Source organism: Coturnix japonica, chromosome 4 (assembly GCF_001577835.2).
Source record: "Coturnix japonica isolate 7356 chromosome 4, Coturnix japonica 2.1, whole genome shotgun sequence".
NCBI lineage: Eukaryota > Metazoa > Chordata > Aves > Galliformes > Phasianidae > Coturnix > Coturnix japonica.
Window position 1 is genome coordinate 12424315 of NC_029519.1, and position 18727 is coordinate 12443041.

At 40.6% G+C, this 18727-nt stretch overlaps 1 protein-coding gene across 1 annotated transcript in view; it reads right to left on the reverse strand.

The window, feature by feature from the left end:
- Window positions 1–210: 210 nt before the first annotated feature.
- ALG13 (ALG13 UDP-N-acetylglucosaminyltransferase subunit) overlaps window positions 211–18727 on the reverse strand; it is a 28666-nt gene continuing 10149 nt past the window's right edge. The window contains exons 10-28 of the mRNA XM_032444130.1: window positions 17863–17944; window positions 17337–17517; window positions 16372–16447; window positions 15507–15615; window positions 14510–14574; window positions 13520–13620; window positions 12650–12774; window positions 11705–11942; window positions 11431–11544; window positions 11045–11201; window positions 9849–9984; window positions 9485–9520; window positions 9301–9356; window positions 8614–8676; window positions 8083–8251; window positions 6903–7028; window positions 3176–3216; window positions 2241–2421; window positions 211–1155 (exon numbers count right to left, since the gene is read on the reverse strand). Of these exons, the coding sequence (XP_032300021.1) occupies window positions 881–1155; window positions 2241–2421; window positions 3176–3216; window positions 6903–7028; window positions 8083–8251; window positions 8614–8676; window positions 9301–9356; window positions 9485–9520; window positions 9849–9984; window positions 11045–11201; window positions 11431–11544; window positions 11705–11942; window positions 12650–12774; window positions 13520–13620; window positions 14510–14574; window positions 15507–15615; window positions 16372–16447; window positions 17337–17517; window positions 17863–17944 (2331 nt within the window). The 3' untranslated portion in view covers window positions 211–880. The remainder of the gene's footprint in view (window positions 1156–2240; window positions 2422–3175; window positions 3217–6902; window positions 7029–8082; window positions 8252–8613; window positions 8677–9300; window positions 9357–9484; window positions 9521–9848; window positions 9985–11044; window positions 11202–11430; window positions 11545–11704; window positions 11943–12649; window positions 12775–13519; window positions 13621–14509; window positions 14575–15506; window positions 15616–16371; window positions 16448–17336; window positions 17518–17862; window positions 17945–18727) is intronic.

Sequence of the window (18727 nt, forward strand, 5' to 3'; positions counted from 1 at the left end):
ACGCGGTAATTCACATAACACATGTGCAGGGTTCTGTGGAGGACAGAAACAGCTACAGCCCGCCGCTGCAATCTCATGCTGAAAAAGCCCATGCTTTCCCATTGCAGGCAGGAGCAGCTCTCACCCTGCACAAGACAGTATTTCTTCAGTGCTGCCTGCTGGGTGACTTGCCATCATGAACAAAAAGTGCCGGTAATGAATGACCACGCATTTCCATGGGTTAGATGCTTTTATTTTGTGCTATCAGTGCTAATCAGACACCAGAACTACCACCACTCGTGCAACAGCTTTCACAAAACGTCATCTTACAGATACACAACGATATACAGTAGAACAGGTCGAAGCAATATCTTCCATTTTTAGGAGCCATGAAGCCAACACAGAATGAAACCACATATTACAAATACGTGATCACTAACAGCAAAACAAGTTTTGTTTTGTGAAATCTGAACACCAACTTATCTCAAACAATTCTGTCCTCTAACCAACTCTGAACCCAATTTGTTGCTGTGGCTGTAATGGCAGCTGTGCTTGGACAAGAACCACGTGTTTAAGTGCTACGGTGTACCCACTCACACAGGTACGTAATGCAACTTCCCTTAGTGACAGTATGTTTTTACACATTTTATAATGTAATCTAATACATGCATTGTGTTCCCCTGCGCTATAGTTTATGGATACTCCTCTCCTATGCTGCCTTAGATGAACTACTAAAACTTCATCCTGTCAAACTCATTATCATTAGCAAGAAACACAGAATCGAACACAATCTGATCAGTCACCCCAGCCCACTGAGACAAACACTTACAAAGCAATACAAGTTAATGGAAAAAAGACGAGAAAAACTAAGTGCAAGAAATGAGCTTACACCCTCCCAGACTTACATTCCTGGAGGCACATAAGGCACCGCAGGGTTAGGTGAGGCAACATAGCTGACTTGGTGCAGCTGTCCAGAACTTACAGCATTAGGAACTCGTGCAGAATTTCCATGTGGTGGATTTAATGAATGCCACGAACCAATATATTGATAGGCGGGTACTAAAGAGATGCAAGGGTCAAACCCTGGAGCAGATGGCTGGCTATAGGGGTCTGACACCACCGGGTAATACACCATGCCATGGGACAGGGCTGGAGGCTCTGTGTTTTGAAAGTTACCTTAAAAAGAAAAGGATACACATTTACTACCACCTTTCACTCTTATTTATGACTTTCATCAGCATGAATGCAGCACTATTTGGTGTCCAAAAGCAAAAAATGCCTTTAGATGATAAGCAGGATCAAAAGCATCACAGGTCCCAAGTTAGACTTGAGGACAGCTTACCCAGCTTCTCACTGAAGCACATTTAAGAACGACATAACAGTATTCTCCAATGGTAAGAATTTTTTCATGAGACTCAGGTAAAGGGCTAATATGCTCTTTGCCTATTTAATCTTTGACCAGAGGGTGCTAATCTACACAACAGAACTATGCCTGATGAACAGGCTGAAGCATTATCAGCATTAAGCCTGCACGTGTCTAAGCAACAGCGCTGTTACAATGCGCTCCTTCCCAGCACTGATCATTTGCCACATTCCAGATTTTCACGAGGCAGGGATCTGACCTTCCTGACATCTTTTTCTTCATTTAACACAATCCTCTTACTGCCAAGTCTATCTACAAGCTGCCTGCACAGCTCTGTGAAGCTAAGTTTTGCTGTAGCTCTCCACACAGTAGAAGCAGCCATCAGTAAGGATTATTCAGAGGTAACTGCTCAGCACAGAGCCTAAAGCTAAGGTTTGCAGTGTCTTCCTCTGAAAAAACACTTGTGAAAGCAGCAATACTCAGGGCTTGCCGAAACTCAGTTGTCTCCTTTACCTTAAAAACAGGCATTATTTTGATATCATCATTATAAGCTTATCAGTGAGCAAGATGATATTCCTTCAACGTGATTTCAGAGTAAGTTCCCCCAAGTTGAAATTAGTTCAGTGAGTGCAAACCTAGAAAGGACTACTACTGACTACTACTTCCTTCTCATGGTTTTAAAAAGCCCTTGGCATCAGTGGCTACAAGAATGCCTCTAGTGTTATTTTAAGGAACTTAAGATAACCCATTATGATGTCTGCACTATGCCCTCCCAACTTCATGCTTCCTATATGCTATAAAGATGCAAGAAAGCAATTCCTGTGGAGCAGCTGTAGTCTGAAAGCTATTACCTCACTTTTCACAATTTCTGTATGTGGTCTTATAGTCAAATACTAACCATTTGCAGGCACATCAAGGGGAACATGTTGGACCTCAGCTCGCCCAGCATCGTAGAGATGAGGTACCGACTGATCCATGACATGAGCTGGCTCAGGATATGCTGAATAAGCCTCCACAGATGATGCTGGTGGCACTGGCTGTACATAGACCATGGAATGCCAGTAACTCTGGTGATAGTACTTTGAGGAGAAAGACAACAAGAAAACAAGGTCAGGCATAGAACCACATAGTCTCCATCCCTCCTCCAAATCACCAGTAGTTTCATATCAAAGACAATGATGTTATATATGAAGGAGGAAAAAAAATAAAGCACACAGTGTCAGAAAATTTGCTGTAATAGCTCCAACTACCAACTCAGTTCTATCCTGTTTTATTAAGAGGGAGTTTGCCATATTCAAGGAGATTTTTCCATTTGTTCAGCTGAAGAATCTGGCACACTGCTGCTACTCCTCAGAGTTCCAGCACTGACACTGCCCGTGACTGCTGGTGCACAGACAACTGTTGCAGACAGTGCTCTTTAGCAGAGCAATGGTTCTCAAGGCAAAGGAATGGTGCTAACTGGTCTGAGCCGTGCATATCCTAGAGGACTCAAACCATCCATCTTCAAACAGCCTTTGATATCTCATCTAAGCAGACAAATTTTCCCAGTAGTTCCATTTTCCCCTTTACCCTCGCTGAGAGAATATTTATTCTTCATCCTTCACAAAAATCGGAGTAAACAACCAGACACACTAATGTGCTTTGCAATTTGAGTTAGAACGTTGTTCCTGACCTATACTTTAATCGCTTCCAAGCAAGCCTATATGTAATAATTGTCATCTACACAGTATGCACATTTAGCACACCTGGAAGTCTTAAATACATCAGTACACCTGTCAAGAAAAGCAGCAGTTTTTACAGGCAATTTACTGTACTCGCTTTAAAAGCACTTACTTGCAATCCCAGATTAAAATAATACTGCAAGACCTTCGTATCTGAAATTAAAGGATATGGCATTAAAGAGCAGATGAGCAAAAAGAGTTCTACACACATCCAGAACATTCTAAGTCATTTCAATAAGTAACTATCTTAGCATTATTTTTTCTTTAATGTTTTGAGGGTAAAGAATATATCTTGAGTTTAACTGGTTGTTATCAATATTGCATCTTTAAGTTAATCAAGTTAGATGTATGTACAATATACTGGACAACTTGCTCCCAGCAATCCAAGCAGCTTAAAGGAACTTTAAAAAGCATTGCCCAGCAGAACATGGCTTTCACAGTCTAAACAGTCCCAGAAGAGCGAAGCTGTTTAAAACCTTCCAGGTTTGCCACTGACAGCAGAGGAGAATCAAGCATGTTTTAAATACAGGATGCAGTACCAGAACCGTGCATAAGAAACTCCTTTCTCAGTCTTAAATAATGCCTTGTCTTAAAGGCTCAGGAAGGACAGACAGCAACAGGTTAGGTCTGATTTAGTACTGAGAGGACCTGAAAAATCAAAGCAGCAAAGCAGGGGAACAACTTGAGATAAACAAGGCAGTAAGGATTTCAACTCTGGGTTATACAGAAACTCTGGAAGCGTTGCTCTCTTCTTACCACCTCAGTTCTTCCCTCAACTACAGCCTCCAACTGACTTTCCTGCTTGCTACCCAGCTACTTTGCACACACACTTTCATAGCCCTGCTCTTCTATAGTACTGAGTATTGTTGTCTGCTGTAAGCAGGAATAAAATGGGAAATGCAAATCCCTATTTTGAAATGAATGAAGGACTGGTTCCTCTTCTGCCAATTCACACTCTTTTGCTGTTCAGCACATTGGAGAAGGCCACAATCCACTTAAACGCAAGAGAGGATCTGTGTGTGCTCTCCAAGAACAGCTAACAGCTCACTCCCAGAAGGGCTGCTGATTTGGCTCGGACATTAACCAGTTAAATATTAGAAATAACTGGAAGGCTCACCTAATTGTCAGCTTCTTAGTGTGTAGCCAAAACCGCATCTACCTTGGAAAGATGATTTTGTTAATCTGATTTTTCAATTGATTATGCAAATATATGCAAAACAAGCCTAAGAACTGAATGAAACAGCTGCTTCATAGCAGCAATAGAAGTGCAAAGGAGGAGCTGGGAAACTGAAGTGACCAACTGATAGAGGAAATACTGACGTCTGGGGAGTTCTGGAACAGGAGCCAGTACAGTAGGGGACCAGTTTCTGTTTATATTCCTCTTTCAGATGTCTAGAAATCAAGTCAGTCTTCAGTATAACAAAATGACAGTGTGAAATAACAGTTAAAGCCAGAAGAAGTTAACTGCCTTGGCATGAAAATATGAAGATCACGTTAACTACTGATACAATTTAATCTCATGGTACAGGAGGACAAAGTTCGCTGCTCAGTTGAATAGCTCAGATCAATCTTGAATGCTGCCACAGGAAAGGAGCACTCTCCAGGACACTCTAACAGCAAGCAGCCTTCTCAGCTGCTTCAAACAAGGTGAGAGTAAGATACCTAAGGTTGCTGTGTTAACAGAAGCCATTTCCCAAGCCCTAAACATCATTAAAAAGATTCAATCAACCCCGAGAACTGGAAAAAGAAACAACAAAAAGAAACTGGAGTCTATCCCCAGAAGGCCATGGCCAGCATTATGATGAGCTGAAGAGCTGCAGGCAAGGGTCTGAAGAGGTTATTAATCCACATCCACTCCAGATTCTTGTCAGTACGCTTAACACCCAATTCTCCCAAGGGCTGAAAGCCTCAGTAAAGGGCATTTAACTGAAGCGGAAGACAATTAACTCTGGTGTGTACATAGAATAATCTACAGTAGTACTACTGCAGTGGGGAAACAGCAAGTCAAATGCTCAAGACTGAAAAACAGCAACTGAGAATACCAGCAAAGGAGTTATTGCAAAACGCATTAGCAGTACCTATAAGAGAAGACCTCGAGCAGTCATGCCTTAAAGTTTTTGCATCCTGCTTACTTCCAGATCAACTGCTGGCAAAATAAACATGTTACATGGTAAATGCAACTGAAAGAATTCTCAACACTCTGGCCCAAAGCTGCTTTACAATCCAGCAGATGCAGCTACCTGAGCTGTAGATATCAGCAGTAGCTCTTCATATTATCTAAAAACCAGCCCTCCAGGATTAGTGCTTTCATGCGACTTCCACACAGGGACAATGAAACTACTTTAATGGCAGTATGTTGAATCGAGCATGAAAACAATTTGCGTTACTGAAGTATTTGCTGCTCCATCTTCAAACAGATTTCAGAATAAAAGTCAGACGCTTTCTGTTCTGAAGCAGTAAAACTCAGAACTGCCAAATATCTGAAATACAGCCAGTTCCAAGAGCACGCTGTTGGTTTGGTTTTCTTTTTCCAGGGTGATGGTGGTAAAGAAATCGAGTCAGATAGTCAGAAACTGCAGCATTCAGAATGGTGGAAAAAGGAATGCTTGGATTTTACAGACCCTATGGTTACACAGACAGTTCTTTTCCTTGTTCAACCCTGAATGAAAGGCTGTTTCTCCATATCAGCAGCAGAGAAAGCTGTAAATTCAGGTACTTCAGCTAAAGGTAAGCCTGTTATCAGTCACAGCCTCTGTGTCTCTAGACGGCTACAGAAACACATGCAGACATTCTCCAGTCTATGGGAGGAATACATAAAAAAACGTGTATTTTGGCCAGTGTGCAGAGATAGACTCAGTACAAGAACAAACATAAGCTGGCAGTTTTGCACTGCTGCTCTCACGTGCAGGCTGCAGCTCATCTTTAGCTCAGCCTCAGTACTTCCAAAAACAGCCTCCCTGGGTGCTACCTGCCAAAGGAGGCAGCCACAGCCAAAGCTGTTGTACTCGCTGCAACTGTAACACACGTAAGCCCTGACTGAACACCAGCACTTATCCAGAGCATGTGTGCTCCAGCCTGAGCACGACATTATGACCAAGTGAATCTTCACATCACAACAAGCAGGCCGAGTAACCAAATCTGCTTTTACAGTGCTTCAAAACTTTAATCCTTATGGTAGTTTGAGCCAGCGCACCATCAGAAGGCTGAGCACGGGGATATGCACAGGGAAGAAAGGATTTTCTACAGCTGCCCAAAACTACATATAGCCATGAAATTCTTTATCAGCTGAGACACTGCATCACAATAGTTTTATCTGCCTTTTGAGATGTGTGCAGTGATGTGATAGTGGCACACTTGGGCCTCAGAGCATTCCTACCTAGAGCAAAGCAAGATAACATAACATAATAATAAGCAGCACTGTCATCCTTGTATCTGAGGCACTTAACTCATAGTCAGGGACGGCAGATGGCTTGATCTTTGGGTTATTAAACAGAATTCTGCAGACTCCAGGCCTAATTTGTGTCCTGAAAGCCACAATGACAGAACAAGGGGCTATACTGATAAACTCCCAAATCAAGCTCTGCTGCTGCACTGTTTACCAAGCTATGCTGCCTGATGCAACTTTGTCTGATGCAGCAAATTGTGTTTGAGCCCAATATGAACTTATTATTCATAACTAGGATTTTTTACCGTAAGCATCCAAAATATTTTTATCCACCTGTGAGCTGCAGGGAGCCATTTCTTGTCACTACAGGTATTCTGTTCAGTTTCATAAACAACACAAGTCAGAAGCGTGCCCAAGTGCAGCAATAATAGAAAGAACAAAACATCTTCATTACCTCTTGGCAGATCACTGCCATTGGGATCACAAGAGTAAGGTGGAGGAACGGCACCAGCTTCTCCCACCTCATTAGCTGGAGGAAGAGGAGCTGAATAAATTGGGAATGGCAGTGAAGAAACTGGTACTATTAGAAAGAAACAAAAGTCAAGTTTACAATGCCTTCTTATTCAAGAAAGGAAAAAGGTAAGTTAGGCCTGGACTTCCTTTCAGCTCAGTGACTTTAACTTAAGTTCTCCTTAGTAATCACTTCCCTCCCACTTTAAGAGAAGCCCAGAAGAAATTTTTAAAACCAGACAGGAAGGTTCCAATTTCAGATGCTGTTTGTCTGTTCTCAAGCTTCATATTTCAGTTAAGAACAAACGTCTCTTTTTCAATCAGTTCTTCATACTAGAAGTAGGTCAGGCTTTTCTTACATAATTATCTGTCCTAGAACAACAGGGAACAGAATACTCTGAGCCATCAAAAGCATCACTGTAAACCCACAAAAATAAGGCAATGTTCAAGATGTATCAGGCAAAAGTTTGGTTTGTAGACAAATTTCTGTTGAATATTTATTAGGTGGCCCACATCTCTAGAACACCAGCAGGTTCCTCATAAAGGTGCCATCAAATAGACAGCTTACAGAGAACTGCGCTGACTGAACTCTCAAGTGGGGAAAAAAAATAAATTGAAATGTGGAAGGAGGGTTTTTTTCCTCGTGCCAAACAAAGAGCTACAGAAGCCATGAAAAATCCTCTTTGTAAAGAGTGAAAGTCTTTTTCTTAAGACAGACATCTCACAAAGTGAACTGGATTCAATGCTTGAGCTCATGGCTCTTCTGGAAGGTGTAATAAAACCCTGAGACTTGCACCAGTAGCCCAACATACTGGAAATTAATCATACAGAACACAGAAAAGCAATGATGAACTTGCCTTTAAAAAGGAACCTGCTAGTGAAGGATAAAGACAGGTGGGGCGAGGGAAACAGCCCCAGAGCAGACTTCCAGTTCCCACGCAAATTCAGAGGCAAGCATCCCCTTCAAAGCATGGAAACATGAAGTCGTCATCATCAGTAGCTGTAACCTCATCGCCAAGTCACTTTCCACATTTGTTTTGGATACATAGAAAGGAAGTGGAAGGGAAAAAGGCAACTGAAAGCTCAGACCATCCAAGACCAAAGCCTTAGCATGCACACCCTACCTGGCCTCCCTATAGAAGGGGGAGAGACTAGAACTGGTTGAATTGCTGTTTGTGGGGGAACTGCTGTTGTGACACTGGCTTGTGTGGAGGCAGAATTTGAGGAGAAGACTGTAGGTGGGGCAGCATTAACACCTGCAGAGGTAGCAATTACTGCGGAGTTCACCATCACCTGCAAAAGAATCAAGAGCATTCAGTACTGTACCTCTACAGCTGGCTTTGTCAACAACCATGGAAACATCACAGATTTAAGAAATTCTCACTTCACAAAAACACATTTTGGAAGTTCTAGTTGTAAAGACACCTACCTATCCAAGTTCTCTAAAAATTGGCTTGAAAAATACCAACCTAAAAATAACAGTAAGTTGCAGGAACTTGCAAATGCATCTTTCCACCCTTCCATTATGCTTTATTTATGGAGGATAATATTCTCTCTTACATGGTTTTGTTACAAAGAAAGAATAAAATCCCAAACAGGCCAAACACAGCAGTCATCTCTCCAAAGAGCTTCCACAATAACGTACTACACACTACCTTCTGGGGATAGCCGTAGGAAGCCACTCCATCTTGAGGTGACACGGACACTGGCCCTTCTTCCTGCAGGGATTCCAAAGCACACAACGTTCCATTTTAGAAGCAGAGAAGTAACAACACCTCAAACACTGGATTTCTAAGAATCTCCCAATTATGAACTACTCATGCACTAAGCTTCTTTTGTAACTCACGAAAGATCAGTTTTATTCTGACATGCTCAGGACAGCCTCTCACACCCACTGTAGTTCAGCAAGTGAATGGAGAACTTCAGAATTAGCCACTGACTGGTTTCAGATAAGAAAATTCAATGTCAGTTCCATCAATGGTGACATCTTTCCCATCACACATTAGTGGAATAAAACTAGTACACAACTTGAAGAGTGGCATGGCAAAAGCAAGTGCTTTTTGGAACAGAAAAGGAAGAAAAGTAAACAGTGCTCAGACAGTTTGCAGAGGAGAAAGATGGAAAGTACAGTTTAGATGTACTTGCAGACCCAGACAAAAACCCTCACGGTTTACAAAGAGAGGGAGATGGGGGGAGGAATACAGAAGTGAAACTACCAGTCCTTTGTGCCAAAATCAGCTTCTGACCTACTGTGGTAAGCCTGAGTCCACAGACAGTTTCCAATAAGAATGCTGCACACACCTGAAGATTACAAATCTGAACAGGCAGGGACTAACACTTACCAAGTTTGCTGTAGGCTCTGCTGAATGAAACACTGCTGCAGTTTCACAGTCTGGATCTGAAAGACATGGGAAAAGTTAATAAAAAAACTACAGCACTACATCTAATTGTTCAGAAACTTTAAAACACGTTGTAATGGGTGCATTCACCAAATGAAGTATCAGTAAAACCTAACATTTTATTTACCTGGAGGTGCATACAGATATTCGTCATGAAATTTCCCTAGAAAGGAAAAAATAGAAAGCTCTGATTCCAGAAAAGTAGAAGTTAAAGCCGAAGTTACTGAAATTGTATTTCACTGCATTAATTAACTGAACTGCTTTCAGTATCATCTTGTTTTGTGCAGGAAAATAGTAAGATCCAAGATCTTTTTCTTCCCCATTTTACTATTCCAGCAATATCAAGGTTGCTATTGCCAAGTCTACATCACACAGCAGTTTGCCTTGCTGCAAACCCATGTTATCAAAACAGCGATGTTCTGGCAAGCTTTAACAGAACAGTGACTTTATTTGAAAATCAGACAAAGATAATTAACTCTTTAAGAACTCACCATTTTCACTCGTTTCTTCTACATCTTCCTCTGAGGGATTCAGGGTCTGCTTGTTGGCTGGAACTGAGTTGGGGCCTCTTCTTGCTACCCAAAAACCTGCTGGACTGTGAACAATTGCAGTAGGGCTACCCTGGCCCTGAAAAGCAAAACAAGAATTGTGCATCCATAAATAGCTCAAGACTTTCCAGGTTTAATGCACACACTAACAGAAAAAGGCTGGAAGACCAAGCCTGCTGTAACCAAAGCTTACTAGAACTCAGTCCTTCCATCCATCTCTTTGCAGCCTGTATGCAGTAGATCAGGTGGACATATTGCACCTTTCATTCTGCTTCACACCCAGTGCAAAATTTATTTTTGAAGACCTACAGTTGTCTTATATGAAAGGGTCAAGACACAGCTTAGCAATGGGGATGAAAAAACAAGCTAGAGATCTATCCCGATTTAATGGGAGGGGGAATGGGGAAGGAAAAGGAGTATTACAAGATAATGCCCCTACTCCTTAACAGCCTTGGAAGAAATAAGAGCAAATATCACATGCTTAATACAAGCAGATGAATAAACAAAGGCTGCTGAAAGAACCCTGAGCAGATTCACTCTCTCATTTAAACACAAGTGTAACTTGTACTAAGCTTACATAAAAATTGAAAGATGATTGATTTCACTGTTTAAAAATGTATTAGATTGAAGATGAAAGAAGCACCCTATGAAGCCTGTTTTAAAAGAAGCTAGATTTGAATTTTTCTCTCATTTCTGTAGCAGAAAAAAACCAACAGTTTCAGAAACGTTAGAGCAAAACATCTCAACTTATAACAATTATCCAGGCTATCAACTGTACAGCTCATGAAACTGGTTACTCAAACCACAGATTAGGAGTGCAGCAGAACAACTGAAGTACTAACTCCCACAGTATTTATAATCAGACAGACACTGATAGTAAGAAGGAATTTTTTCTCCCCTAAACCTCATTTTCAGATTGCTGTGGGAAGTAAAAATATGGCCCCACTTTTATTAAAACATACTGAAGAGAAAATAAAACAAACACTGCTGGACAGAAAGAGGGACAAGCCTAGAAACATGGATACTTTACCCAGAGCCTACAGATCTACTCCAATTTTAGCCTTCCCTTCCCCTACAACATACTTAATGCTAAAGCTCATTCCAAGAAATGAACAACATACTCATCATTCATAACTTACTGCTAAGGCAGGAAAAGAAGTTTCATTCCCTTCTTCAATTTCATAGAAAGTTATTGTTTCTTCTGATCCTTGAGGCTCTTCTCCATTCTCTGGTACAAACCCATACTGACATTCCTTATTCACACACTGCATCTGACGGCAGCTACGGCTGTATGAACTTTAAGAAAAAGAGAGAAAGAAGGTTAAGAATCACTGCTACCTGCTGCTACCTGGATTTTCACCTTAGTTTTGCTGCTCAATTTAACTCTCTTGTTTGGAAAGGCACAATAATCTCAGTGATCAATACTGTGTCGTTAACAATCCACTCAGCCCTCTACATCCCTCTCCCACCACCCTCAATATCTCTTTTAGTAGAACATTCTGTAAAGAGGTTTGTATTCACTTACCGTGACCTGCAGGAGAAACTGTCATAGTTCTGATAGCATCTCTTTCCTGGACTGGGGTAGAATGCTATTTGAGGGCCAACCATGTTGTGCCTGTTTATAAATCGGGCAGATCCCCTAAGTTTAAAGGGTAAAAGGTGCAATTACCAGGAAGTGCCTCTCAGATGGAACTCTTCTATAGTTTTATCTATTAAATAGCACAAGCTCTCTCCTAACTAATCCACGGCAAGAACAGAGAACAAGCAGTAACCTCAGATAAGTTTTCAAGGCTTCATACCTCGTCATTCCAAATCCACGGTTATGCCTCTGGGGAGGATTCGGAGGATGATAGGGTCCATAAGGTGCCATGTTTCCAGCACCCTGCGAGCAGTGAACTGGAGGAGAGCGCCCTGGGGGAACACCATGCTGCAGCCGGGGCGGGAGAACTGGCTGACCCCTACTATAAGCCATTGCCATAAAGACTTCCTTTCCACGAACTTTCTTAAGCAATCTCTTCCGTGTTTTCACATCCATTTCTGCAGTTTCAGTTAAGGACAGAAAACACAGGTTTATATTTTAAGCAGCTTACTCTAGAGCTATGTTTTCTTTCTGTCATTTGAGAAGAGTCATTATTTGGATGTATGAAAGAGAAACAACAGCCTACTCCACAGCAGGGAGGAAGTATCCAAAACACACAAACTTCCTATCTTTATTTTGAAGAACTTATCATGCATTCTGAACAGCAAGCAGAATACAAGCATGAACACCTTCCCAGTTTCAACTGATGAAACAAGTATTTGCAGTTTTAAAGCGTCCTCACAAAGGCTACATTTATTCCAACACTATGGAATAACCACTATCTAAATCAAACACAGTCCCTGTTTACTGCAACAGCAAAACTCTAGTCCTTCCACACACCTCTTCTAAGGCCAAATCACACACACTTTTTGGTTTGCAGATCTAATCTTCATAAATGGTTCTCAAATGTCAAAATTATTCTCAAAATTCTGAGCAACATGAACCTTACTATGTACTTTCATGGGATTTGCTATTTTACATAGGGAAATTCATCCTTCTGTGTGAAGCAGCACTTTACATGAAGTCCTTGTCACAAGTGGATTTTATATCACAGGCCAAGTTTAAGTCACTTTCGTCATCCAAAGACTGGTATTGCTAAAATTCATCTTTCCCTATCCTACCTCTCCCCAAAGGGAAGGAACACCTCTGGAAAACTTGTACAAACCTATTCCTGAGAAGTATCCACCACCTTTCTGATAGCTTCCTCCTTTTCGGCTGGGAACCACATTCCAAGCAAGGACAGGTGCTACTTGTGTCACTGGTTTTAAGCTTGCCAAAGGAACGGTATGCCTATGTGAAAAACACTCATGTTAGCAGCACTGCAAGAATATACTACGTGCAGGAACACAGCAACATATGCTGAAGTAACACTACAAAAAAGGAAACAAAAAAAGGCAAAATTGTTGACTATAGAGCGCTTTGGGGGAATAAAAATATCTTGTTCTCTGCACGTATTACTGTTACTTGCATATTCCGTACATTAGAAAAGGTAAGGTAGGATTCAGTCCCAGTGCTAGTGACTTCACAAATCAAGCCCCTTTCCCCTGCACTGGTATGCCTTCAGAAGTCTATCTGGAAGCAGTTAACGAGACAGAATCTCTGCAACATGTAGATAAGCCTAACTGCAGATTTGGAGAAAGGCAAATGCTTTGAACAGCAATGTGGTGAATGTGATGAGACTCATCATAAACATACATTATTTTTTGAGATTACAACATAAAAGCTTCAGAAACTGGTAGCAGAGAGTAATTTGCTATCCAGGAGTTATGCCCGATCTGCAAAGATTCTTGAGAAGAACAAGACTTAACAAAAACCATTATGATGCTTTATGTGATTACAAACAAGAGAAAAATTGTCCTACATCATCTTAGTTGGAAAGTGATAATCAGCAAGGAAGCAAATCTCCACACTTTATTTCAAAGCCTCCTTTCTCCTTTATTCTCGAAGTATCTTAACAACCCTATCTTAACCATCTGTGACTACACAGACTCCACTATAAAAAGTTCAGACTTGAAACCCACACCAGATTGCTTACTTTTCTGCCAGCTCCTCAATGAAAACAGTCACCGTGTTGCTATCCTGCCCAACTTCCTGGATATGAGCATTGTAATACTTACCTCCAGGATCCAGACGCACCTAGAGGGAGAACAAGAGAAGCTCTGAAAAAAACCTAACTGTATCAGGGACCAAATACTGTCTACAAACCACTAACAGCAAAGTTCCTAGCTCCTAGATGATTTCACGTTACGAGATGGGCCAGGAACATCAAACACTAACAGACCAGGCAAGATAGGCAAGATAGCTTTAAGAAAGGAAGGAAAAGAAACAGTCTTGCAAGCAATGCGTAAACTACTGTAAAACAGGCTTAAGAAGATGGATTCCTGCCTTCTAACTTACTTTCACACACCGTGTCAACCAGATAAGTAGCAAGGAGGACCACTACGTAAGACCTGGAGGAGAACAAAATATAAAGCAGGAAAGCTCCAGTGAGCTAGAAGGGAGTCACTAAATGAGTTATCAGCACCACCTCAAAGTGATCTCGACGTACATCTTCACTAAATACAATAGGGGAACAAAAGAAAAGCTGACTTTGATTTCAGCATTTCCTGGCCACTCCTCACCCTCTCTTCCCTCTCAGTCACTTAAAAGAAACCTGCTATGTTTTACCACTGAGAAGCAGAAAACTGGACAGACTTGCTGGTGACTCCCAGTGAAAATCTAATGGACAGCAACCTCAGTTTTGCACACACTTTGCATTTTGAGCTCCAGTCCAGAACCTCAGCACTCACATTATTTGTATCACTGGTTCTCAATGAATTTCCAAGTAGCTTTTCATTCATGCCCAATGTTTAAAGAAAGACCTTAAGAAAGAAATTTAATTAAAAACTAAAATCTGATTAATAGTTACGAGGAAGAAAATGAGAAAAGCCCTGGCAGATTCTATGAAGTCATTTCACAGCTTACCATACTCTATTTGAAGTAGTTTTAGTAATTTACCATAACTGAATCTCCTTTGAGTACTAACCTGACACTTGTCTCCTAAATAGTACTGTCTCCCCGCAAACACCATGTAGTCAGTTTTTTGAAGCTCTAAAAACAAATGAATAAATAAATAAAAAGGAAAAAGCCTATAAAATACCATTCTTTCTTCAAGTACCCTACAAGTACTTCGTGATGGCACCCAACTCCTAATTACAGGCCAACTGTGTTAACATTCCCTACGAATACATCAGCATTCCTCATAGTAACGATAAAGTAACTCTAGTTGTTCTTAGACCATAACTACCTAAGTCACAGGAGATAAACAATATCCAGCTGATGAAGTAGTAGACCTACTTACTGCAATGCTTGTGCCCTTCATGATGGTACTGTGTTAATCCAGCATTTAATACCAATCTTAAGTACAGCAGACTTGTCTCACCAGAGTACTGGTAACACTTGGCCAAAAGGAAACGTTACCCAGGAAAAAACAGCAACCATTGAAGCTACAAAGACCATGAAAGCTCTCTAGGATGCTCAAGCCCAGGAAAGCTGGGAAGCAAGAAAACACTCATTTCACATGACATATCTCACTGCTAAAGTTGAGACTTTCATTACAATAGAACACTGAATCTAAAATAGTGCTTTAGGAATTCTCAGGCATACCATTAAAAATAAATAACTGTCGGTTCAAATTTGGATGACTCCCAGCACAATGAAATAGTAACACAGAACTCTGCTCCGCACTCTGCTTTGAGCCCTGGTATTTCCTACATTATAGTCATTAAGCATCAGGTGTCAGGTTTTAGCAACCTTATAGTCATTATACAGCATCAAGAACAGGACTTGGTATTTTGAAATGAAACCAAGAAATAGCTACTAGTAAGAGGATGTATTGCCTACAAATATCAACTGGATTAACCAGTATTCTTCATACCTCAGCTGAACTAAAAGAAGGTGTCAAAAGCATCAGATCCATATATTCAGTACTGAGCTCACTGCAGAAATATTGGATTTGTGGATTTTTTTAAATTTAAAGATACCTTTTCTGCTGTCCAGCCAAACATCAAACTCCACATTTCGATAGATCTCTGGATCCAAAGCCTTTAGCACTTTGTAGGGGAAAGGCATTTTCGAGGAATTTTCTGGAGTCTAAGAAGAAAGAATTGAAATGGACTATAACTTACAAGCACATTTAAAATGTTCAGCATACTCTCTATTCTACCAACAGCTATGGACCATTTTAAGACACACACAAATTCCCCAAACTTTCACTTCTACTGTATTTGCCTAAAGAATAAAGCCCAAGAATATGAAGATGAATTCAGGAATTAGGGATTGTTCAGCTCAGAAGCTAAGCCAACAGACCACAGAAAGATCAAAAAGAGGCTTAAGAGTAACACTCAGCATTCCTTCAATTCTTTTGGAGTGAAACTAGTTAGACCAATGAAGCCATGACCTCTCCAATTGGTGGGAATTCCAGTTGCTCCATCTGGAAACAGGCCTCTAAAGAGTTTTCTTAAAACCTGTTCCAAAGATATTTACACTATGCTCAAAATGAAAGCAGATTGATCTAAACCACTTCTCAGACAAGCAAAGAACAGACCAGGAAGCATCTGTTGAACTTAATTTCTGGAGCAGAAAAAAAAATCCAACAAATCAAAACATCAGCTATAAAAGAACAAGAGATCCTCAGAAAGGGGTAAGGCTTATCCAATTCAACAAAAACTGACAAAAATCAAACGACAGGCAGACAGAAGGAAAAAAGGGGAAAAAAACCAAATTGCTTTCAGAAAGTTATTTTTAAGTAGAAACGTTACCCCAACATGGGAAACATTCTGCAACAACAGGAGGAGAAAACACAAAACACCCAACCTCACACAAGAAATTCTTCCCTAATTGCCAAACCTTTGCTTCTTCAGTGCCTTGTCTGAACTTATCTTCCACTGGATTGTCAGCATCATTGCCTTCCCAGTCATCACCTCTAAACAATTTAAAATAAGATTACAAAAGATTCAATGTATAATTACTAAGAACGGTTAAAATAACTAATTTTTCACAAAATCTGAAAAAAAAAAGAAAAAAAAAGCACCATAGTGCCATCAAGTGGCAGATCTTGCCTGAAAAAAAGGCTGTAAGGGAGCTCAGAAAAAGTCTTCTCCGAGCTATAAGAACGTGACCTTTGCCACCCCCCGAACCTACCCCCCTAACAATAGCTCCTATTTGCATTTGGAAAGGATGAAGATAACCCCACTGAATAGATTTGAATTCTCACACTGCTGAGTATTACAGCACTCTACTCCAGGCACTACAAAGCCAACATCACCTGAAAACTTTTACTAACAGATATGCCTAAAGCCTTTGCAGTGACTGATTAAAGAATACCAAGGTTTTCAGTAGGTATGCTCGCTTCTTCCCCTCGCTCCAAGCGATGCAACAGATTTCAACGGTGCCCCCATTTAATTGTCCATATGGAGTACAATTCAATTAAGGAAAAAAGAGTTAATTTTCTCAATAAACTATTGCCTATACAAAGCTAAAGGAGGCTAGGAAGTTTCTCACCAAGAGTACTCTGGTGACAAAGGCAACCATTTTATTTACAAACATTCATTTTACAAAGTTGCATGCAAATATAACACAGCCAGTAGCCCAATTCCATGGCAACTCTGAGCTCTAAAGAAAGTACACTGCCTCTTCCACAACACACTTCAGCTTTAAGCCTGTGCCATGCAACACTAAGAAATTTAGTACCCCTCGGACATTCAAAGGAACTTGGAGAAATCAGCCTACTAACACACTGCCCTTAGCAAGGTTTTAAACTTTGTTTATTTCACCGTTTCCCTGCTACCATACACCCCCTCATCAAATACTACCTCTTTCCTGATGGATTTCTGGGTACTTTTTCATGAAGACAACCGAAGCTCGTATCCTCACTTTCTAGACAGCCACTGTTTCTGTTCTTCTTGGAACCACTTCGAAACATCTCAACTGCAGACCTTAATTCCTCCTCATCCACGAGGAACACGTCTTTGTACAGGATCTCGTATAACACAGCTGGACAAACCAAGACAAAGGTCTAAACAAATTAACATCAGATGCACAACAGCTCTGATTTTTAAGGTAAATGTACCTTCAGGTAATATCTACTGTTACAAGATACTACAAATACTAAATTTAATTGAGGACCATAAAATTCATGTGAGAAGGGACACATGGAGGGCATTTGGTTCATTACCCTACTTGACAGATAGGCATACTGTGTACAATAATGCACAAAAAATGAGCCTTCATCTCTTGCCCTCAACATCTCTGGAAACCAGAGTAAGCACTGCCTATAAACATACAAAAACACACAGTTCTTCTTCATAATAAAACAAAATACAATAATTTCAAATTTACCCTGGCAAATAGCAGCATTTGCTTGAAACTGTTTTGTATATACAGAGTCATAATGGCCATTGCCAGAACAGCACAGTAGTATCTGGAAAAATGAAGAAGAAAAACTTTAAGGATGGAATGACATAAATCCTAATACTTCTTACTTGAATATTCTAGCTCTAGGCAATGCTACTTCATTCTATAGCCAACGTGAACTTAAGAAAACAGTAAATCTTCTAAAGATACATATGAAAGAGCTGTAAAATCAGTTTAAAACGGGAGTTTATGGATTTATTTACGAGCTTTATGTCTACTATATAAACATAAAACATTCTTTTATATATCACAGTGCATTAAAAGTATTTGTTTCCAGTTCAACTCTGAAACCATCAATTGCTCAAGAGATAAAACAGCATTTGTAATTGCCATAAATTAAGTTACCATTTAAAACTACCATTAAAACACAAGCCATCCAATGCCGAATCTATGACGTACACTGTGTGAGCATCGAAGACAAACATCTCCATGAGATGAACCAGAAGAACACCTGCTGCTCTAGCCCTCAATACATTTTAATAAGCTTTGCTCGTACCAGTCAGTATTACACTGCAGAACTTTGAGAAGTTGCGTGCTTTCCACAACACACGAATTGATACACAGAGTAGATGCATGCTATCACATCCTATCTCAGCACAAGACCATTAATAGGTAACTACAACTGGCAACAGCCCTTACACAGTTGTTGTAAGCACAGTGCCAGAAAGGATGCCTCCAGCCACCCAGTAGGAGCCAAGATGCCAGGGCTCTTAATTCCATATGCCTTATGTTCTAGCAACACAGTCTCTCATCTCATGGTGAAATATGTAACACCAGAAAGAATTGTAGT